Source organism: Lutra lutra, chromosome 10 (genome assembly GCF_902655055.1).
Source record: "Lutra lutra chromosome 10, mLutLut1.2, whole genome shotgun sequence".
NCBI classification, from domain to species: domain Eukaryota; kingdom Metazoa; phylum Chordata; class Mammalia; order Carnivora; family Mustelidae; genus Lutra; species Lutra lutra.
In genome coordinates this window covers 24,505,384-24,529,460 of record NC_062287.1, presented here as the reverse complement: position 1 = coordinate 24,529,460, position 24,077 = coordinate 24,505,384, and the positions used below count along the sequence as shown (strand labels likewise).

Below are 24,077 nucleotides of genomic sequence, written 5' to 3'. Positions count from 1 at the left end.
TATCTATGAGTTTGGTTTTTTTGTTTGTTTTTGTTTTTTGAGTTTGTTTTGTTTTTTAGATTTTACATATAAGTGAGATCATTTGTATTTGTCTTTCTCTTTCTGACTTATTTCACTTAACATAATGCCCATCAAGATCCATCCATGTTGTTGCCAATGGAAGGATTTCATTCTTTTTTATGGCTGAATAGTATTCTATTATATATACATCCTTGCGAATCTCCTCTTAAGTCATTTTAACTTCTCATCCTGTATTTTCTTCCCTATTGCACTCTGTGGCATTGGCTATAATAACTCAGTTTTTCTGTTACAAACCATAGGTAATATATTGTAAATTTTTTTTACGATAGATAATTGGATTTGCTGTTTATTTTGTGCAGAATATGAAGACCCTTCTGATCCTGTTTGTTTTTAAAATCATGCAGCTAAAATGTGTCACTAGAATTAAAAAATCATATCTGAAAACTGTGGCAGACAAAAGAGTAAGCTAGAAACAGATGTCACCTGTATTTTGGTGTGAGAAATGCATGTTGTGATCTTCTAATTATGTTCATATGGCCATTTTAACTTTTATTAATCACCGTAACCAAGGTTATTTTTTCCAGTTCCCTGGGGGAGAGTTTAGTTTTTGTTGAGGCAGATAATATAACAGCTGATTTTGAAACTTGATTATAAGAATATAATAATTCATATTTCACAGAAAATTTTTTCTTATGCAGTTAAGTATTTGAATTAGATGAATATTTTTTCCTTATTCTTAGTAAATCAAGACTCAAGTAAGTTATAGTTTTAAGAAGAGATTATTAGTATGTATTGCTGTTGGTATAGGCAGCAGAACCATTAAAATTGTAATCTGCTTTTTAAAACCTATATATACTAAGGGAATAGTCCTAAATCTTTTGTTTTTATTTTTTTAAGGCGAGAGGAGCTGATGTTCCAGAGATCCCTGGAGATCTTAGTCTTAAGACATGTGGCAGTACAGCCAGTATGAAGGTTAAACATGTGAAAAAGTAAGTGGAATTGTACCATGGGTTTTAAGTGAATTTTTAAAATGGGAATCAGTTTTTTAGTTCTCTTAAAACTTTTCTTTAGATTTCTTACTAAATATGCTTTTACTGTCCATACATTAAATTATACTGTAAGCCTAAATTATGACTTAACAATTAGTGGAATAGATCTGAAGATTATCTGCTTGTCTAAAAATATACTTTAATTTTGTTCTTGTGACAACTTTATGTCATTGGCTGTTAGAGTGTGTTTGTTCAACAGGAGCAATCCAGGTGTGTCTGTCTTGGTGCCCTTAATACATGCTTTCACTCATTTAGAAAAATCAGCCTGTTGTTTGAGTTATGGGATTGCTATATCTCAGCTCTGCCTTTGAGAAAACCTGAATTGGATGCTAGTAGTTGATTCCTATATAAAATATCTGAAGGTATTCCATTTCAGTTTCCAACAGAAAAACCATTCCATACTTTTCAACTGAAGCCTTAATTACCCCACCCCCCACCATCCCATTAAGTTGGTATTAAAAAACAAAACCAGAAAAGCTATCTTTTCACCTGGCAGAGGGTTAGGCAGCTATGTTTTCATTGTAAATAGAGAAAAGACAAAGATAAAAATATTCATTCTGCATCCAGACCCACTAATCCAGGACTGATGGGCTGCGACAACATTCACAGGTAAAATCTGGTTTTATATTTTATTGGGAATGCTGCTTCTGATTCGCAGTTGGCTCTTCACAGTTTTCGTAACATTCACTGAAATTTTCTATGGGCCTTGCCTTGAGTCAAGGATAGGAGAGTGTAGTGATGCTTTTTATTTTTATTTATTTTTTTTAATTCATTTTGGTTTTTGACCTGCACTCTAAATGTAATTTTCATTTGATTCATTGTATTTCTGGAAAACTGCGTGGATATATGTGTGCTCATGCGCATGTGCTTATTAAATAGTTTTGCTTGCATGAGCTCTCCGACCCATTTTATTTTTTCCTTAGGCTTAGTAATTTTGACTGTTCCAGTATCTTGCATCTCACTTAGTTATTTCATGTACTTCAGGTTACCCTTCACTAAAGGTCACTTTCCGAAGATGGCTGAATGTGCACATTTCCATTATGAGAACGTTGAGTTTGGCAGCATACAGGTATATTTGAAATATTTCTACATACTGGATTAAGATATATCTATATCTCTGTTCTTTTCTGTATATCTTTCTCTTAAATCTATGTATCTGAGAGGTAACACTTAGAAGTAGTTTTTTTTCTATTGATGTCTTGTTGGTGGATGTGAAAACTTTTATTTTTTTTCTGTTGACTAATACTTGATGTGTGACGACTCCTAATTCAAGGGGAAATAGTATAATAGGATCAGTATAAACTTCAGCATTTCTATTAGATTCCTAGACAAAGTTTGCTATTGTTTTCTAGCATGAAGCATTCTAGTTGTTACCTGACTCTTAGGTGGGGTCAGAGTAATGATGGTTAAATCAGAGTGAAGTGGTATAGCATAGGGGAGATGTACTAATGGAGGTTTTCTCAATATTTTTTCTTATTGTGAGGTATAGTGTGTGTATAAATATATATATGTTTATAAAATATATACATATATATATTATTATACATACATGTGTACATTTTAAACCCCAGGCTAAGAGATAGAAATTTCCTGGGTGTCCTTCCTCTGTTGCATTTGCCTTCTCTACCCTAAAGATTACTTATACCATGACTTTTATAGTATTCATTCTAATTTTTTATAGTTTTACTATCTATATCCCTATTCAATATGGTGTTTAGTTTGCCTGTTCTTGAACTTAAATAATTGGAATTATTCTAGTCCATTCAGCAAATACTTACTGAGTACTAAATTATACCTATACTAAGTACTATATTATACCAGGCACTGTTGTAGGTGCTTTGGTTGTATTAGTGAGCAACAACCACAACCAAAACCAAAGATGCATTCTTAAAGAACACAGAGGATGGCCAAGAAGATAAGATCTATGGTAAAAAGGTAGGACGTGATAAGAAGGACCAGGGGCGCTGTGGGTAGGTTGAACTCTCAAACCTGGGTAGGCTTCATTGCTGTGTGTATTCTTTCTTCTTTCATTCAGCATCATGAAACTGGTCCCTGTAGATGTCTGCACTTATAGTTGGTTCAGTTTGTTACTATATGTTAATCTACAGTGAACATATGACACAAGTAATTTATCCATTCTTTGTTTATTGGAAATTTGGGTCATCAGTTTTGGCCTTTTGGAACACTATTATATACAGAGCCTGGTGCATATACGCAGGCGTGTCTCATGGTGTACACCTAGGAGTAGAATTTCAAGGTGATAGCAGATCCACATGTCCAGCTTTACTGAGTAAAGCCAAACTATTTTTTAAAATGATTTATAAATTTATACTCCCCTGGGGCGCCTGGGTGGCTCAGTGGGTTAAGCCGCTGCCTTCGGCTCAGGTCATGATCTCAGGGTCCTGAGATCGAGTCCCGCATCGGGCTCTCTGCTCAGCAGGGAGCCTGCTTCCCTCTCTCTCTCTCTCTCTCTCTCTCTCTCTCTCTCTGCCTGCCTCTCTGTCTACTTGTGATCTCTCTCTGTCAAATAAATAAATAAAAAATCTTAAAAAAAAAAAAATTTATACTCCCCTAAACAGTAAATGAGAGTTGCTATTCTTCATCCTTGCCAACTTCTGGTTGTTTGATACTTGTTAATTTTTACCCATCTGATGGAGATGTAAGTCTCTCTCACTGTATTTTAATTTTCAATCTCTTGATTTTTAATGCAGTTGAACATCTTTTCAAATGTTGAGCACTTGAGATTTCTGCTTTAAATCTAGATCAGGTCTTTTGCTCATTTTGTTTTATAGATTTGCTTGTATTTCTCTTATTCATTCGTGGGACTGCTTTACATATTTTAGATGGTCTTTCATGTTGCGTCTAGTCCTGTATTTTTGTATCTCCCACATTGCGGCATGTTGCTACACTCACTTTATGCTGCTCTCATTGTACAGGCTTCATTTATTTTGTTCTTTATTTTATGTATTTTGTGTGGTTCTATGTATGCAGAAACCTAGCTTGTAGTGTTTTTTTTTAAGATTTTATTTATTTATTTGATATAGGAAGAGAGAGGGGGAGAGAGAGAGAGCAGGCACAAGCAGGGGGAGTGGCAGGCAGGGGAGAAGCAGGCTTCCCGCTGAGCAAGGAATCCAATGTGGGGCTCCATCCCTGGGATCATGACCTGAGCTGAAGGCAGATGCTTAACCCACTGAGCCACCCTGGTGCCCCTGGCTTGTAGTTCTTCTGTCATATTTAAGGATTTGCTCCCCTTCTCTGAAGTTATGAAATTGTCTTTTTTTTTTCCCATTAAGTTTCATAGCTTTGACTTGAACATTGAGGTTACTTGGAATTCATATTTATAGTGTGAAAAGAGTGATACTAAAAACCCCGAGTATAATAACTGGTCAGAATGGATGTTAACCGTAGCACTGGAGCTGACCGCTAATGGCCTCCTCCTGTGTGATGCCTTGCCCATGTAATTGTATGGGTCATTGCTGGTCGACTATTTCAGTATTTTTTCTGGTACCCACCAGTCTTTTTTGAAAGGAGTCTAGGGGCATCTGGTTAAGTGTCTGCCTGCAGCTCAGGTCATGATCCCAGGGTCCTGAGATTAAGCCCTACATCGGGCTCCCTGCTCAGTGGGGAACCTGCTTCTCCCTCTCCACTCCCCATGCTTGTGCTCTCTCACTGACAAATAAATAAAGTCTTTTTTAAAAAAGGAGTCTATTTTATTACTATTTAAAAATATGGCTATATTAGAGTTCTCTAGTGAAACAGAACCAATTTGTGTGTGTATGTGTGTGTGTGTGTGTGGGTAGAGAGAGAGAGAGATTTTTTTAAGGAATTGGTTCATGTGATTGGAGGCATGGTTAAGTTCAAAATCTCCAGAATAGGCTGAAAAGAAAGGGAAGGGTTGTTGTTGTTGTAGTTTGAGTCCAAAGGCAGTCTGCTGGTAGAGAGTGCTCTTCAAGGGAGGTTAGTTTTGTTTTGTTTTCTGTTAAAAACTTTTAGCTGATTGGATGAGACCCACCCATATCAGGGAGGACAATCTGCTTTACTCAGTCTTCTGACTTAATTGTTAATCTCATCTAAAAGATAACTTCACAGAATTATTTGGAGTAATGTCGGACCTGAAGTTAATGTATAAAATTAATAATCACAGTCCATCCTGCCAACTTGGCATTACTTTTTTTTTTTAAAGATTTTATTTATTTATTTGACAGACAGATCACAAATAGGCAGAGAAGCAGGCAGAGAGAGAGGAGGAAGCAGGCTCCCTGCTGAGCAGAGAGCCCCATGCGGGGCTCGATCCCAGGACCCTGAGATCATGACCCGAGCTGAAGGCAGAGGCTTAACCCACTGAGCCACCCAGGCGCCCCCAACTTGGCATTCCTTAAGCCATTCTGAGTCTCTAATAAATAAGAAGGTCTTGCTTCTGCCTAGCATCATGATAAACTATTTTTCACAACCAAAACATTGTAAGCATTTTCCTAGAAGAGTATACAAAGTCCCTGGGTAATTTACTCTTCTTGATATCCTTTAACTTAAATACTATAATTTAAGTTACAAATACTTAAGTACAATGATACAAATCTTACGTAAGGTGATAAGAGAGAAGAAAACAGATATTTAGTACGCCACACACACACACATGCACACATTCAGAGCAATATTCATGGCAGTATAGTCTTGGCTTGTGTCATGTGGCTGTAGCTGGAGTTACAGCTGCATTCTTCTGCTTCTCATTCTATATTCCCTTTGTGCTGAGCAATAATCTCAGTTGGTTTTGTTCTTTGCCTGGTGGGATGACCCATACCTTAATTCCGGATCTGGCCATTAATAGCCCTACCTGAATTGGGTTCTGGTAATTTCCCATTGTGTTCAGTGGCTGGGCAGTGGTGTTAAGGGATGTCCTAAGGGAGCTCCAGTATTCCAGATGTATTCTTCTTTACCTCTGTAGTAGAGTAGCAGTCCCAGTTTCCCCTCAGTAGTCAGGGTCAGTCATCCCAGCTAATGCCAAAACTCACATCTTGGCGTGTTGATTTAGAGGAACCCACAGTGGCCGGGTGGCAGTTACTTTCAGGTCAGTGGGGTTGTTACTTTGTCTTCTAGTGGAAGTGTTCCTCCCTTTGGAACTAAGACATTTAGGGTAGTAGAGCATACAGCTGTGGGGGACAGGAAGCCCAGATTTTGCTAGTGAGTCACTATGAGTCATATTGAATGGTCCCACCCCAACTTCCACCCCTTGATTCCTGGTTCCTCAATCTGATTAGCTTTAAAGACACTACTGACTCTGCTCACAACAGTAGAGAGGATGGAGAGTGGCTAGTCCCTGGCATGATGGGGCAGTAGAGATACAGAGAATATCACCATTGGATACTTATAATCAAACGCTTAAAAGAGATGAAGTTCTGGGTGGCCATATATTTGTGATCTTTGAACATTTTTCCATACTGATGAGTAAGTTAAAATTTTTATTTCTTTCATGATTAGTGATGTTGAACATTTTTTCATGTGTTCATTGTCCATTTGTGTATCTTCTTTGAAGAAATGTCTATTCAAATCCTTTACCCATTTTTGAATTTGTTTTGTTTTGTTTTGTTTTATTGAGTTTTAGGACTTCTCTGTATAACCTATTTGTATCTTTTGATCCAAAGATAGTCTTCTAGACGGCATATAGGTAGATTATGTTTTTGAAATTCATTCTGTCATCTCTGTCATTTTTAAATTGAAGTACAATTAACATACGGTGTGGTTAGTTTCAGGTTTACAACATGTTGATTAAATAGTTCTATACATTACACAGTAAGTGCAGTCACCATCTGTCACCCAACAACGTTATTATAATATTGACTGTATTTCCAATGCTGTACTTTTCATTTTCATGACTTATTTATTTTATAACTGAAAGTTTGTACCTCTTAATCCCCTTTATCTATTTCACCTATTCCCCCCCACCTCCCTTCTCCCCACTGGCCACCATCAGTTTGTTCTCTATATTTTAGAGTCTGTTTGTTTTTTCTTTTCTTTCTGTTTTCTAGATTCCATATATAAGTGAAATGATATGGCATTTGTCTTTCTCTGTCTGACTTCACTTAGTGTACCACCCTGTAGGTCCATCCATGTTGTTGCAAATGGCAAAATCTCAGTCTTCTTTTTATTATTGACTGATATTCCATTGTACGTATGTATGTATGTATGTGTATATGTGTATATATTTAATGCATCTTTACTCATTCATCTATTGATGGATAATTGGTTGCTTCTGTATCTTGGCTAATTGTAAATAATCTTGCAATAAACATAGAGTTGCATATATCTTTTTCATTAGTATTTTTGTTTTCTTTGGGTAAATACCCAATAGTAGAATTACTGGATCATATGGTATTTCTATTTTTAATTTTTTGAGGAGCCTTTGTACTGTTTTTCACAGTGACTGCACCAATTTGCATTCCCACCAACAATGTACAAGTTTCTTTTTTTTTTATATTCTTGCCAACCATTGTTATTTCTTGTTTTTCTTAAAGATTATATTTTTCATTTTTTAAAAATTTTATTTGAGAGAGGGAGAGAGTGCATGTGTGTGAAGGAGAGAGAGAGACAGCAAGCACGAGTAGGTGGGGAGGGGCCAAGGGAGAAGCAAACTCCCCACTGAGCAGGGAGCCCAACGCTGGATTCAATCCCGGGAACTTGGGATCATGAACTGAGCTGAAGGCAGATACTTAAGCTATTGAGCCACCCAGGCACCCCTGATTTATTTATTTGAGAGAGAGCGAGCACCCAGATGTGAGGGGCAGAGGGAGAAGGAGAGAGAATCTCAAGCAGACTGCCCACTGAGCACGGAGCTTGACTCAGGGCTAAATCTCATGACCCTGAGTTCATGACCTGAGCCTAAACCAAAAGTCAGGTACTTAACTGACTATGCCACTCAGGTGCCCCTACCATCTCTGTCTTTTGGTTGGAGAGTTTCATCCATTCTATTTAAAGTAAATGCTGAAAAGGAAAGACTTATTTCTGTCATTTTGCTATCTTTTTTCTGTATGTATTATAGATTTCTTGTCTTTCATTTTCTGCATTACCGTCTTGCTTTAGTTGATTTATTTTTAGTGAAACGTTTAAATTCCATTCTCATTTCTTTTTGTGTATGTTTTGTAGCTGTTTTCTTTGTGGTTACAATGGGATTACATTTAATATCCTAAAGTTATAATACTCTAATTTAAAATTATGCTAGTTTAACAGCAATGACATACAAAAACTATGCTCCTTTATAGCTTGGTCCCCATCCCTTTCAGTTATAAATGTCTTACAATTACGTCTGTATGTTGTGTGTCCAAAAACATAATCTAATAATTTTTTAAATGTATTAGCCTCTTAAATTATGTTGAAAACAAAATGTGTAGTTATAAACTGAAAAAGCTAGCAATACTAGCTTTTATACTCACAATTTAAAGGAAATATTAATCTCTGAAGTCATGTAGAAAAAAAATTGGAGTTACAAATAGTTGTTACAATAATACTGGTTTTTATAATTGCCCACATATTTACCTTTACTGAGGTTGAGTTACTGTCAAGTGTCCTTTCATTTCAACTTGCAGGAGTCCTTTTAGAATTCCTTGCAGAGTCGGTATATTGGCAGTGATCTTCCTTAGCTGTTGTTTAACTGGGAATGTCTTAATTTGTCTCTCACTTATGAAGGGTAGTTTTGCTGGAGGTAGTATTCTTGGTTGACACTTACATTCTTTTAGCAGTTTGAATATATTGGCCCACTGCTTTCTGGTCTCCAGAGTTTCTGCTAAGATACTTGATAATCTTATTGAGGAGCCCTTGTGACTAGTCAACTGTGTGACTAGTTGCTTCTCTTTTGCTACTTTTAAGATTCTCTCATTGTGCAGGCATGCCTTATAGATGTTTTAGAATTGGTCCAAGCCACCACAATAAAATGATTATTGCAATAAAGTGAGTCAGATGAATTTTTGTTTCCTAGTGTATATGAAAGTTATGTTTACATTATACTGTAGCCTGTTAAGTTCATGATAGCATTGTCTAAAAAACACACATTTCTTAATTTAAAAATTTGCAGAATTTATTAATTAAATTAATTAAAAATGTAATTAAAATTAAAATTAAATTAATTAAAAATTGCAGAAATTACTAACTATCATCTGAGCTTTCAACAGGTCTTAATCATGGATCACAGATCACCATAACAAATACAATAATAATAAAAAATTTTAAAATATTGAGTGAATTAACAAAATTTGACACAGAGACACAAAGTGAGCTAATGCTGCTGGAGAAATGGCATAAACAGACTTTACTTGATGCAGGGTTACTACCAACCTTCAGTTTTTAAAAAACACTGTATCCAGGAAGCACAACAAAATGAGGTATGCCTCTTATTTGGCTTTAGAAAGTTTTGATTCTCATGTGTGTTGATATGAGTCTCTTTGAGTTCATTTTACTTGGAGTTCATTAGCTTCTATCCATGTCTTTAATCAAATTTAGGAAGTTTTCAGCCATTATATATTCATATGTTATCTCTGCCCCTTTGTTTCTCCATTTTCATTGAGACCTTCATAATGTATATGGGATGGAACTCCATAGGTCTCTTAGGCGTCACATAGGTCCCTTAGACTCTGTTCACTTGTCTTCTCTCTTTTCTTTCTGTTCTTCAGACTCAATAATTTCCATTGTCCTATCTTCAGGTTGGCTGATTCTTTCTTCTGTCTGTTCATATTTGCCCTTAATTTCCTCTTATAAAATTTTCGTCATAGTGATTATACTTAAAGGCACACAATCCTTTTTAATTATTATTTTTTAAAGATTTTATTTATTTATTTGACAAACAGAGATCACAAGTAGGCAGGGAGGCAGGTGGAGGGGGCGGGGAACAGACTCCCTACTGAGCAGAGAGCCAGACGCTGGGCTTGATCCCGGACCCTGGGATCACAACCTGAGCTGAAGGCACAGGCTCAACCCACTGAGCCACCCAGGTGCCCCTTTAATTCTTTTTTAATGTAATCTCTACACCCAATGAGGGGCTTGAACTTACAATTCCAAGATCAAGAGTTGCGTGCTCCACTGAATGAGCCAGCCAGGTGCCCCCACAGTGCCTTTTTAGATTGTATATCTCTTTGTTGATATTTCCATTTGGTTCATTTCATCATTTTCTTGATAATCTCCACATATTTCTTTAGTTTTTGGGGTACCTTTAAGACAATTGTCTTAAGTCTTTTATTAGTAGATCCACCATCACTTTTTTAGGAAGAGTTTCTGTTGCTTTGTTTTGAATGGCCCTTTCAATTGGCCATAATTTACTGTTTCTTTGTATGCTTTGTTGATTCAAACAGGACATTTTAATGTAATAATGTGGTAATTCTGAAAATGAGTTCTTATCCTCCTTCCCCAGATTTTATTTTTTATTTTTCTTGTTCTTCTCCTCCTCCTTCCTTCTTTCTTCTGCATTATTGTTGTAGACCTACTCAGTGCCAAGGATTAGCCTGAGGTGAAAACTGGAGGTCTTCTCAGATATTCTGTGAGCCTTTGCCTTCCCTGATCATATGACACTTATTTTTCCCATATATGCAGTTCTTCTTCAGTGTTCTAGTCTAATGTCTGGCTTCCTTGGAGGGGAAACAGAAAATTGAAGGAGGAAAAAGGTATATAGGCTTTTTAAATTTCTTGGAAGTGACTTCAGCTGTTAGATTCTTGCAGCAGCATAGAGAGGTTTAACAACACTGGCCATCTACCTGTTTATTTGCCCCTCTGAGATCAGAACCAGCAATTAGGGATCAGAGCACAGATTCTTTGATACTTGTGGGGCAAGGTCTTTTTGCCTACCCCACTCTGTTTGATTCTGCTCCTTCAGTGCATGCATGGTTGCCTTGAATACTGAGTGATTGGGCATGGTTAGCTGCTACTGTGCTAAGAGCCGAAATGGACTGAAATTAGCATAACTTACTAACCAGACCTTTCCCTGGAAGTTGTAGGCCTTCAGTAGACTCCAGAATTACAAATATATAATTGCATCAGGCAGATTCTGCCAGATCTGCTATCTAGGGAGCTGTTGTTTAGATGGGAGATTCCTGGTGCTTTCCTATTTCACCATTTTCCTAGAATCCTTACCTTTTTAAAAAAGATATTATTTATTTATTTGAGAGAAGGAGAGAAAGAGCACGATCGGGGAGAGAAGCAGAGGGAGAGGGACAAGCAGACTCCATGCTGAGCTTGGGGTCTGACATGGGACTTGATCTCAGAACCCTAAGAACATGACCTGAGCCGAAATCAAGTCAGACGCTTAAACGACTGAGCCACTCAGGTGCCTTGAATCCTTACTTATTTTTAAATATAAGATTGACAGTATGTTCTAAGGAATAAATAAGTATGAAAACTTTGTTAAATGTGTCTGGAATAGGTCATCAGCTTTATGCTTGACAACTCTATTATATCCCTGTAGGTTATTCACACTGCCTGTTGACTCAGTTGTTTTTTTAATATGTCTCAAATGTGGGACAGCCTGTAGTTTGCATACTTTTTTTTTTCTCCCTGATCTTAGGAATTTCTCCTAGATTTATGGATTTCTTGTGTTTGTGTTTCTCGCTCTTTCTACTCACATACTGAAAATATGTAACTGCAGTAAGCCATTGTGTCCTAGAAGATGTCACAGAACACTAAAGTTTTTAAATCTAGACAAAGTCATGTTTAAGACTCTCAGTTATAAAATGACAATAAGTTTTATTAATCTAATATCAATTATGATTTTCATTTTTGTTTAGACTGTAAAACACAATTGCTTATGAAATACTTTAAATATTAAGAGTTCGTTTGGGCCAGTAATTTTATTATCATATAATATACAGAGGAAATTTTCATAATCTCTTCTTTGAATTCTAGTGTTGTATAGCTGACTGCTCAGCATCTTCATGTGAATGACTAATCAGCATCTCAGATCTGGCATGCCTAGAACAGTCTCCTCTTAGACCTGCTCCTCTTGCTGTCTTGTCCATGTTGGTCAATAGTAAAACCCGTCTTTCCAGTTCCTAAGACAGGACAAAACCTTGGAGTCATCTTGGACTTCTCTCTTTTTGTTATGCCTCACATTCAGTCTGTCAGCAAAACTCTTGGCTCTGTATTTAAAATTAAAAAAAAAAAATGGCATCTTTAAAATAAAAAGTAAAATTTAAAATAAGTTTAAAATAAAGGGAATCCGACTACCTGTTTCTCTTCTATCTGCTGTGGTCTTTTAAGGGGGATTATTTCAAAAGCCTTATTTGGCACAACTGCAAGAATGAGTCTTTTAAATATAAGTCAGATCATGTTACTTTTTCAAAACCCTCCAGTTACTTCTCATCTTCTCCATAATAGAAGTCAAATTTCTTAACATTTCCTAAAAGGAATGATCAGATCTTCCCTTAACCTCTTTGACTTCATCTCTTCTTTTACTTCTCTTTTCCTGAGACATAGTATCCTGTCCACAGTTGCTTTTGCTCCAGTATACAGGCTCCCTTCTCAGGACCTTTGGACTTAGTTGTGTTTTCTTTCCTTGGAAAGCTCTTCTCCCTGGATATCCACATAACTTACTACCTTCCCCTCTTTGAATACTTGCTGAAATGTTATCTTCTCAGAGAGAGAGTACTTTCTCTCCTTGCAGCTACTGGTCACCAACATTCCTTATCTCCCAAATTTATTTTTCTCCACTGTCTGGCATGCTAATTATCTTATTATTATTTATTCTGTTTCAGCAATCTAGAGTAGTGCCCGACACATTAAAAATCATTTGATGAGTATTTGTTGAATAAATGGACAAATGAATTTATGTTTGAAAAATAAAATTTGCTTTAAAAATGCTTTTTTAATATCTTGGTTCTTTTCAGCATTTAAATATTGCTCTTGTATGGTAAGAATATATTCTTTAAATTATTATGAGTATATATAAATAATGAAACAGCAAATAAAATGGATGGTGACATTTACAAATGCAAGTTAAAATTCCCTTTATGTTCTCTCTTGTTAACTATTATGTGTCTGGGTAGAATTTTTTGTAACACATATAGCAGTATCTCTAGATACAGCTCCAACTATAACCATCTATCTAGCTATCTATAACTTAAAAATATAGATGGATTGCTATTATAAATACTGCCTTGAAAGTTGTTTTTTTACTTGAAAGTATATCTGGGATATATTTTTTAATTTTAGTAATTTGGATTAGCATCATTATTTTCAGTTATGTAGTATTTCATTTTATTATTTATACCATAATTTAATCAGTTCCATATTGGTGTATATTCCAGGTTTATTGATGGGAGTATATACATTAAATCATATTAGATGTTTATTTGGGTCAAGAGTATATGCGTTTAAAATACTGACAGTTGTTTCTAAGTTTATTTTTGAAATTTGCTAGTTTATGCAAGTTGTATATTTTATATCATGGTTTCCACTTGATTTATTTTTATTTATTTTTTGGTATTCCTAATTGTAAACTCTTTGGAGGATATGTCTCACTTTTTATTTTTGTAGGACTTAGCACAGTCTTTCAGTAGCAGGGGCTCATTAGTGCTCTTGAATGGAAGATACATCTTTGTTATGTTTCTTGTTAGATATGCTGGGGAGTCAGTCATTTAATAAACATTTATTGTGTATTGGCAGTGTTGTGGCAGAATACTGTATGTCGTAAAGATTAAAAAAGTAGGACAACATTAATTCTTCTTTTGAGCTATTTAAACTTAAATGGAAGACTAAACTGTAGAAGGATAATTATACGTATTAGAATCAAGCTATGTTACCTTGGAGTTAATTTCATGTCCTCATTTATTTGTACATATATATATTCAATAAATATGGAGAAATTAACTATTTTGAAGCAACAGATAAATGCTGTGCAGAGGAGATGTGATTGATATTTTAAAGGATTATAGGAATTCTCTTAGTGGAGACTGTGGTATCATGAATAAAGGCCAAGTCTCAAAGGACTATCCAAGTATTCATTACATCATCTGTAGTAAAAAGTTAGAAGTAATACAAATGTGGGATGCTTTGCTGACTCAGTTGTGGCTCTTGGAGAACTCAGGACTGTTGATCTTGGTGGTGTGAATTCACGCCCCCTGTTGGGTATAGAGATTACTTAAATGAATAAATAAACTTAAAAAAAAAAAGAAAATAAGTAATACAAATGTTTAGAAGTTGGAATGGGTTATGTAAATTATGGATAATTCATACAGGGAAATCCTGTGTAATTACTTAGGTAGAATATTTACTGAAGTAGAAACATTATTCTTGCTATATTACAGAGTTTGAACAGAGCAAGATACTGTTTCTGTAAGAAAAAAACTTAAATGTAAGTGTAAAATAATTGGAAGAACTTGTAGGAAAAAGGTAATAGTTACAATTTTTGAAAGAATGCTTTGGTAGTAGAAAAATGACTTCCATGTTTAATGCTTAGAGCAAAGGGTTGTGATTTTTTTTGAAAGAATACTTTAGGAAAAGAAAGATGACTTCAATGTTTAAAGCTTAGAGCAAAGGGTTGTGACTTTCCTCATATATGTTTTTTGTAAAATAGAATGTTTTACAAGTTTTTCTCTCACTTTGAAGGACAGAGTAGTTCTAAATCATATTCTACCTTTTGAGAGCAGAATAGGCACTGAGCATCCTCAAGCATTCCTTTGTTTCTGATTTAATTTGTACCTGATAAAATAATTCTCAAGCCCATATGTATTTTTTTTCTGGTGGTTTAGCAAGTCATATGCTTTAGATTGCACAGATGTATCCAAATCCTATTTCTAAGTCATTTTTGGCAGACCTTAGCCAAATTATCTGACTTTCCTTTTGAAATCTTAGTTTAATATCTTCAGGTATAACCTGTGGCGAAAGGTGGCATTGTCCTGTTGAGGAGAAATTATTCTGATGTGGCATAGAATGGGTGTGGCCAGCTGTTGGTTATGTTCTCATCATGCCATACTGTCTTGACCACTAGGGAGATTGCCAATTAATATTAGCCTTGTTTCCCTTGTCTTCATGCTAAAAAGATGACAGCTAAGGTTCCTTCCAGCTATTATGGATTGTAGATGAACTCTGAGCTTGATTTAAATGAACTGGTGATGTGACAAGGTAAAGAGGAGAAAGGATATAATAACATAGGCAAGAGAGGGTGTATCATGTCATGTCCTTACTTTAATACCTTTATTAATCTTTAATAGAGCATGAATACACTGTCTTTAAAAATTAGTACAAAGAATTACTCTGGTCATAGAAAGAGATTGTTGAAATATCTTTTTATTCCTGGGACACAATCTGCTGGCTTAAATATTTTGAAATATTTAGTGATGTTGACCTATATATTGTACTTGTCCACTAGACTGAGTTTGGTGCACTTCATGGTCACATCTCGTTTTAAAAATAAATACCCTGAAAGTTTGTGGAAATGGGAATTAACCTGTTTTTTGAAGATTTAGTAGAATTTTCCCATTAAAACCTTTTTGGCCTGGTTTCTTTTCAAGGACTTAACCTTTACCATTTTAATATATGATTTGATTATTAAGTCTAGACTGGTTCTTTTGTGTGTCCTTTGGCCAATTTTTTTCATTTGTATTTTCTTAGAAAATTATCTATTTTATATAGGTTTTCCAAATTTATGGGTGTAAGTTGTACAAGATATTCTTTTTTTTTTTTTTTTATTTTGTTATTTGACAGAGATCACAAGTAGGCAGAGAGGCAGGCAGAGAGAGAGAGGAAGGGAAGCAGGCACCCTGCTGAGCAGAGAGCCCGATGTGGGGCTTGATCCCAGAACCCTGAGACCATGACCTGAGCCGAAGGCAGAGGCTTAACCCACTGAGCCACCCAGGCGCCCCTGTACAAGATATTCTTGAAGTTTGGTCTCATTAGGAAACCCTCCCTCCCTTCTCTTGTCTCTCCTTTCTTTGCCTCCTTCTCTCTTCCTTTCTACATTCACCCTTTTTCCTTTTCTTCTTCCAGCTCTTCCTTCCTCTCTTACTATGAGTTCCCGAGCATACGTTTTACTATTTCGCATTTTTTTGGTTTTGTTACTTTTTTGTTGTTGTTGTTTGTTTCTTGAATTCAGAGTTCAGTTCTTTTTTTTTTTTTTTTTTCGTGGAAGAGTTGTGAATAACAATATGTATACACTTGCTTGATGTTGGAAAACTAGTATTATCATAAATCAACTTTGTCAGATATAAATACTATTTTATATATGCTTTTCTTGAGAGAAATAAAACTCTGTAGGTATTGTTGATACTCATTTTTAGCCACTGTTTTTTTAATAAGTGCATTGAAGTTTGGAAATTTTTCCACTAAACAGTGCTTTGAACAAAGGCTGCAAGTTTTGGTATGTAAGTGTTGTATTATGTTTTGTTTAGAGTAATTGAAACCCTAAAAAAAGGAAAAAGATAAGTAATTTTTAGAAAGAGCTTTTTGTTTTATGTAAAACTACATGTAGTTTTAAGTTCTGTTTCTTAGTTATAAAGACTATTTTTATTTATTTATTTATTTATTTAAATTTTAGTTAACATACAGTACAATATTGGTTTCAGGAGTAGAATTCAGTGATTCTTCACTTACTTACAACACCCAGTGCTCATCATAACAGATGCCCTATTTAAGTACCCATCGCCCATCTAACCCATCTGTCATCCACTTCCCTCCATCAGCCTTCAGTTTATTCTCTGTCTTTAAGAGTCTCTTAGGGCTTTTTTTCCTCTCTCTTTTTCTTCTTGTCCCCCTTCCCATATGTTCATCTGCTGTCTTTGTTAAATTCCATGCATACAGTATTTGCCATTTTCTGACTTATTTCACTTAGCATAATACACTCTAGATCCATCCACGTTCTTGCAAATGGCAAGATTTCATTTTTTGGTGGTTGAGTAATACTCCATTATATCCATTCATTAGTCAGTGGATATTTGGGCTCTCTCCATAGTTTGGCTATTGTTGATAATGCTGCTATAAACATCAGGTGCATTTTAATCTGTATTTTTGTATCCTTTGGGTAAATACCCAAAGTAGTGCAATTGCTGGATTGTAGGGTAGTTCTATTTTTAACTTTTCGAGGAACCTCCAAACTGTTCTGCAGAGTGGCTGCAGCGGTTTCTATTCCCACCAGTAGCTCAAGAGGGCCCCCTTTTCCCTCATCCTCGCCAACACTGTTGTTTCTTGTGTTGTTAATTTTAGCCATTCTGACCTGAGGTAGTATCTCATCATGGTTTTGATTTCTATTTCCCTGATGATGGGTGATGTTGAACATCTTTTCATGTGTCTGTTAGACATCAGGATGTCTTCTTTGGAAAGGTATCTATTCATGTCTTCTGCCCATTTCTTAAATGGATTTTTACCATTTTTTGGGGGGGGTGTTGAGTTTGATAAGTTCTTTATAGATTTTGGATACTAACCCTTTATCAGATATGTCATTTGCAAATATCTTCTCCCATTCTGTAGGCTGCCTTTTAGTTTTGTTGTTTCCTTCACTTTGCAAAAGCTTTTTATCTTGATGAAGTCCCAATAATTCATTTTTGCTTTTGTTTCCCTTGCCTTCAGTGACATGTCTAGTAAGAAACTTATACGACAGAGGTCACAGGGGTTTTTGCCTGTGTTCTTCTCTAGGATTTTGATGGTTTCCTGTCTCACATTGAGGTCTTTCATCCATTTTGAATTTATTTTTGTGTAAGGTATTAGAAAGTGGTCCAGTTTCATGTTGCTCTCCAGTTTTCCCAGCACCATTTGTTGAAGCAGCTGTCTTTTATCCATTGGATATTCTTTCCTGCTTTGTCGAAGATTATATAGAACATATAGTTGTGGGTGCATTTCTGAGTTCTCTGTTCTGTTCTATTGATCTGTGTGTCTGTTTTTGTGCCAGTACCATTTTGTCTTGATGACCACAGTTTTGTAATATAGCTTGAAATCTGTAATCGTGATGCCTCCAGCTTTTTCTTTTTCAAGATTGTTTTGGCTATTCAAGGTCTTTTGTGGTTCCATGTAAATTTTACTATTGTTTGTTCTAGCTCTGTGAAAAGTGCTGGTGGTATTTTGATAGGGGTTGCATTAAATGTATTGCTCAGATAATCTAGACATTTTAACAGTGTTTGTTCTTCCAGTCCATAAACATGGAATGTATCTCTATTTCTTTGTGTCCTCTTCAATTTCCTTCATAAGGGTTCTATGGTTTTCAGAGTATAGATCTTTTACCTTTTTAATTAGGTTTACTCCTAGATTTTGGTATAGTTGCAAATGGGATCAGTTCACTGATTTCTTTTTCTGCTTTTTCATTATTGGTGTATAGAAATGCAACAGATTTCTGCAATTGATTTTTATATCCTGCAACTGCTGATTTCATGTATTAGCTGTAAAAATTTTTTGATGGAGTATTTTGGGTTTTCTCATAGAATATCATGTCATCAGCAAATAGTGAAAATTTGACTTCTTCTTTGCCAATTTGGATGCCTTTATTTATTTATTTACTTAGTCTGATTGCTAAGGCTAAGACTTCCAGTACTATGTTAAATAGTTTGGTGAGGGTAGATATCCTTTTCTTGTTCCTGACTGTAGGAGAAAGGCTCTCAGTTTTTCAACACTGAAGATGGTATTAACTGTGGGTGTTTTGTATATGACCTTTATGATGTTGAGGTATGTTGTATCTATCCTTACTTTGTTGAAGTTTTTATCTAGAAAGGATGCTGTGCTTTGTCAAATGCTTTTTCTGCATCTATTGGCAGGATCATATGGTTCTTATATCTTTTATTAATGTGGTATATCATATTGATTTGGAAATCTTGAACCAATCCTATAGTCCAAGACTAAATCCCATCTGATCATGGTGAATAAATCTTTTACTGTACTGTTGCATTCAATTTAATAGTATTTTATTGAGAATTTTTGCATCCATGTCATCAGGGGTATTGGCCTGTAATTCTCCTTTTTAGTGTGGTCTTTGGTTTTAGAATCAGGGTAATGTTGGCTTCATGGAAGGAGTTTGGAAGTTTTCCTTCCATTTTTATTTTTTTGGCACAGTTTTCTTCTTTAAATGTCTGGTAGAAATCCCCTGGGAAGCCATCTGGCTCAGGCTTTTGTTTGTCAGGAGATTTTTGATTACTGATTCAATTTCTTTGCTGACTATGGATGTGTTCAAATTTTCTATTTCTTCCTGTTTCAGTTTTGCTTGTTTGTAGGTTTTTAGGAATTAGTCCATTCCTTCAGGTTGCCTAGTTTGTTGTTATATAATTTTTCATAGTATTCTCTTATTATTGTTTGTATTTATGTGGTATTGGTTGTGATCTCTCCTCTTTCATTTGTGATTTTATCTATTTGGGTCCTTTCTCTTTTCTTTTTTATAGGTTTGGCTAGGGGTTTATCAATTTTACTAATTCTTTTGAAGAACCATTCATGGGTGTTTTTTGTTTGTTTGTTTTGTTTTATTTTGTTTTGTTTCTATATCTTTTATTTCTGCTCTAATCTTTATTGTTTCCTTTATTCTGCTGGCTTTAGGCTTTATTTGCTGTTCTTTTGTATCTCCTTTAGGTTTAAGGTTAGGTTGTATATTTGAGACTTTTCTTGTTCCTTGAGGTAGGCCTTTATTGCAGTATACTTCCATCTTGGGACTGCCTTTGCTGCATCCCAAAGGTTTTGGACAAAGTGTTCTCATTTTCATTTGCTTCCATGTATTTTTTAAAATTTCTTCTTTAATTTCATGGTTAACACATTCATTCTTTAGTAGGATGTTCTTTAACCTCCAAGTATTTGTGATCTTTCCAAATTTTTTCTTGTGGTTGATTTCAAGTTTCCTAGTGTTGTGGTCTGAAAACACGCATGGTGTGATCTTGATCTTTTTATACTTGATGAGCGCGGATTTGTGACCCAGTATATGATCTGTTCTGGAGAATGTTCATGTGCATTTGCAAAGAACATGTATTCTGCTACTTTAGTTTGAAATGTTCTGAATATATCTGTTAAGTCCATCTGGTCCAGTGTGTTATTCAAAGCCATTGTTTCCTTGTTGATTTTATGCTTAGATGATCTGTTCTTTGCTGTAAATGGGGTGTTTAATTCCCCTGCTATTATTGTCTTATTATCAAGGAATTTCTTTATGTTTATTCCTAATTGATTTATATATTTGTGTGCTCCCCAGGTGGGGGCATAAATATTTACAGTTGTTGATGGATAGACCCCTTAATTATGATATAATGTTCTTCTTCATCTCTCGTTACAGTCTTTGTTTTAAAATACACTTTGTCTGATATAAGTATAGCTACTCTGGCTTTCTTTTTACATCCATTAGCATAATAGATTGTTCTCCATCCCCTCATTTGTAGTCTGCTGGTGTCCTTGGGTCTAAAGTGAGTCTCTTGCAGGCAACATATAGATGAATCTTATTTTTTATTAATTTTTTTATCCATTCTAATACCCTATATCTTTTGATTAGAGCATTTAGTCCATATATATTCAGAGTGATTATTCAAAGATATGAATTTAGCGCATTGTGCATCGTGTTTTTTGTAGAGTTGGTGTTTCTGATGATGTTCTCTGTTCCTTTCTAATCTTTGTTGCTTTGGTCTTCTTTCCTCTACTCAAAGAGTTCCCTCCTTAAAATTTCTAGCAGGGATCAGTTTACTGATTGGGAATGCCTTTAGGTTTTGTTTATCTGGAAAACTCTTTATCTCTCTTATTCTGAATGACAGCCTTGCTCAATGAAGAAGTCTTGGCTGCATATTTTTCCCATTCAGCACTTAGAATATTTCCTGCCATTCCTTTCTGGCCTGCCAAGTTTCTCTGACAGATTTCCTAAGAACCTGATCTGTGTTCTCTTGTAGGTTAAGGACTTGCCCTCCACCCCTCCCCCAACCTCCACCTTGCTGTTTTTAGGATTCTTTCTTTGTGCATTCTGTGAATTTAACTATGATATGCCCTGGTGATGTTCAGCTTTGGTTCGATTTAATGGGAGATTTCTGTGCTTGTTAGATTTTGATATCTGTGTCCTTCCACAAATTAGGTAAGTTTTCATCTGTAATTTGTTAGAATAAAACTTTTGCCCCCTTTTCTCTGTCATCTTCTGGGACCCCTATGATATGAATATTACTAAATTTTAATAAGTTGCTGATTTCCCTAAGTCTACCTTCATGGTCCATTACCTTTCTTTCCCTGTTCTTTTCAGCTTCGTAATTTTCCATAATTTTATCTTCTATATCACTGATTCGCTCCTTTCTCTGCTTCCTCCATCCTCATTTTTATGGCCTCTGTTTGGAACTGTATCCTGGTTCTAGCGTTTTTAACTTCGGTCTGACTAAATTTTAGTTCTTTTATCTTTGTAGGAAGGGATTTTCCGGTATGAGTTTTAAAATCCCAGCTAGTATCCTTATAATTGTTGTTTTAAATTCTAATTCAAACATATTATTTATATCTGTATTGATTAAATCCTTGGCCATGAGTTCTACTTCGTGTTCTTTCTTTTGGGGTAAATTTCCCCATCTCTTCATTTTATCCACAAAAGAAGAGAAGAAAGAGAAACAAACACACAAACAAAAAACCTCAAAACAATGAAAACAAACAATCAAAAAAACTTAGATCCTGGGGGTATTTTGGTCTGCTTGTTAAAAGAATCTCAATCTTGGGGCGCCTGGGTGGCTCAGTGGGTTAAGCCGCTGCCTTCGGCTCAGGTCATGATCTCGGGGTCCTGGGATCGAGTCCCGCATCGGGCTCTCTGCTCAGCAGGGAGCCTGCTTCCCTCTCTCTCTCTCTGCCTGCCTCTCCGTCTACTTGTGATCTCTCTCTGTCAAATAAATAAATAAAATCTTTAAAAGAATCTCAATCTCAAAATAACAAAATAAAATTAAATAAAATGAAAGTAAGTTAAAAAAATGTAAAAAGTGTATATATATATATATATATATATATATATAAAACAAAAGAATTAAAAATAATTAAAAATAATAAAGTAAATGAAAAAATAAAAATTTTAAATTTATAAATTATATATTTTTATAATAAATTTTTATAATAAAGTATTTATACTTTGATTATTTTATAATAAAAATAAAAAATAAAATAAAGAATAAAAGTAAAAAGGAAGCTAGATCCTGTTTTCCCTAGAGCTGAAACTTTGCAGCACCCTATGATCAGTGAGTTTTTTGTGCTGGTCTTCTGGAAGAAGGGCCTGTTGTGATTCTTAGGTGGACTTAACCCTAGTAGGAATGTGCCGCTAGAGTGCAGAGCATGGCCGGGCTTGGTGTAAGCCATTCTGGTCTCCACTAGGTGATGCTGTTTTCCTTCTTGAAGGTTCTCAGCCTTGTCAGGAAGGATGAATGCCAGGGCACCCTGCTCTCCAGCGCCAGCGCCACCCCCGGCTCTTCCATGAGCTCTGTAATTCAGTCACTGTTATGTCCCCAGTTTCTGTCAGAACTCTGTGTTCACACTGACTTTATCCAGGTTTTTTTTTTATCTGAGGCATGCGACTGAGTTCCCAAACTCCCAAATTTTAGAGACTCCTGCGTGTGGACCTGTACATGTTTTTGCCGTTGGCCGGCTTGTCTCAGGAACGTGATGGCAGGACCCACAGTGGTTCCCAGTTGTGGCACCGAGACTTAGTGTTCTCAGCCACCTTTCTTGCTGCCACGCCTGGGAACAGTGCAGCACATTGGTGCCACCCGTTCTTCTTGAGACCCAGGGGATCCTCAGACCACGCTGTCACATGTGGGCTTCTGCCCTGCTTTGCCACCTAAGCACATTTAAGCCAGACACGTCTCCCACTGCAGCAGACCTCTAAAAGTTCAGATTTTGCACTGCGCTGCTCATGATACTTTGTGGTAGACTCTGTAAAGCAGGCTCCTTCCTCGCTGTTCTATATACGGCTGTATCTCCCCTAATGCAACTCTCCGTACCTCCTACCTTCCAGAAGGTGGTTGATTTTCTACATGTAGACTTGCAGTTTTTTTGTTCTCTCAGACCTCCAATTGATTTCTTGGGTGTTCAAAATGATTTGATAACTATCTAGCTGTATTTGTGGGAGGAGGCAAGCTTAGGGTCCCCCTACTCTGCCATCTTAACTCCTCCATGCAGTTTTAAATTCTGTGAATTTACTGTCATAATAGCACTTCTCCCTGTTGTCTCATCTCCAAACACAAAGATTTATCACATTTCTTGAAACATTTTTCAGTAAGAAGGAAAAAAAAAATCTCTTGCAGTATGCAAAGATATATTCAGTTTATTCCGATTTACTTGTTTGAGGCATTTCTCTCTTCCTGCTTTGCTTTATGTGGTACTGCCATCTAGCGTGTGGAATACTAAAATGGATGTGTATGGTTTACATTTTCTTTTATCATTTGGTCCTCAGGAGCTGTGACTTAATGGTTCTTCCTACCTGATTTTATATAAAGCATTAAGTTAAATGATCCTGAATGCAGGAGCTCAGGTGTTACCTGAAATAAAGCATTGGAAAAATGAATCGAATACCTGTTTCTTGAGCATTCTCTACTAAAGCTTATGTACAAGGGTCTTGGAAGTGCCAGTACAGCCTTGTATTATCAGAAGCATTCTTGTCTTGATAGTGAGAAATGTGGAAAGAGATCGTGAATTTTGACCTGACTGTAAAACTGTTGACAAGTTGAAATATAAAATAAGCTCCCATGCCTCAATTTTAATTTTTTAGTGAGTTAATGAGGATTAAAATAAAACATATAGGCCAATATTTATTGAATGCTTTTTGTGAACCAGAGTTTATTCTAAATAATATTTACATCTTATTTACTCTCCACAATAGTTTCAGATGAGGGAATTGAAGTAAAAAATGTTTAAGAGCTTACCCAAGATCACAGGTAAGTGGTGCAGCCAGTGTTGAATAAATAAATTGAAAAAATGTGGAACCATTCTGCATATTTTTGATTACAGAAGTCCTAGGAAAGGATTAAAAATGACAAAATTCTTGTCATCTTGTCATCTGAAAATCCCAATGTAGTTGAAAGTAAGAAAGTAAAAAAATATGATGCGTAGTCACACAGCATAACCTGTGTCCTTAACTTCCCTGGTCCT

General features: G+C 35.8%; 1 protein-coding gene across 3 annotated transcripts in view; it reads left to right on the top strand.

Annotated features, from left to right (window-relative positions):
* The window catches only part of ARHGAP32 (Rho GTPase activating protein 32), a 297,931-nt gene that overhangs the window by 134,348 nt on the left and 139,506 nt on the right, over positions 1 to 24,077 (top strand). For 2 of the 3 annotated variants that reach the window (XM_047691943.1, XM_047691944.1), the window contains exons 3-5: positions 919 to 1,010; positions 1,638 to 1,679; positions 2,055 to 2,139. In XM_047691943.1, coding sequence (XP_047547899.1) covers positions 919 to 1,010; positions 1,638 to 1,679; positions 2,055 to 2,139 — 219 coding nt within the window. The remainder of the gene's footprint in view (positions 1 to 918; positions 1,011 to 1,637; positions 1,680 to 2,054; positions 2,140 to 24,077) is intronic. The other variant, XM_047691945.1, reaches the window with a different exon arrangement.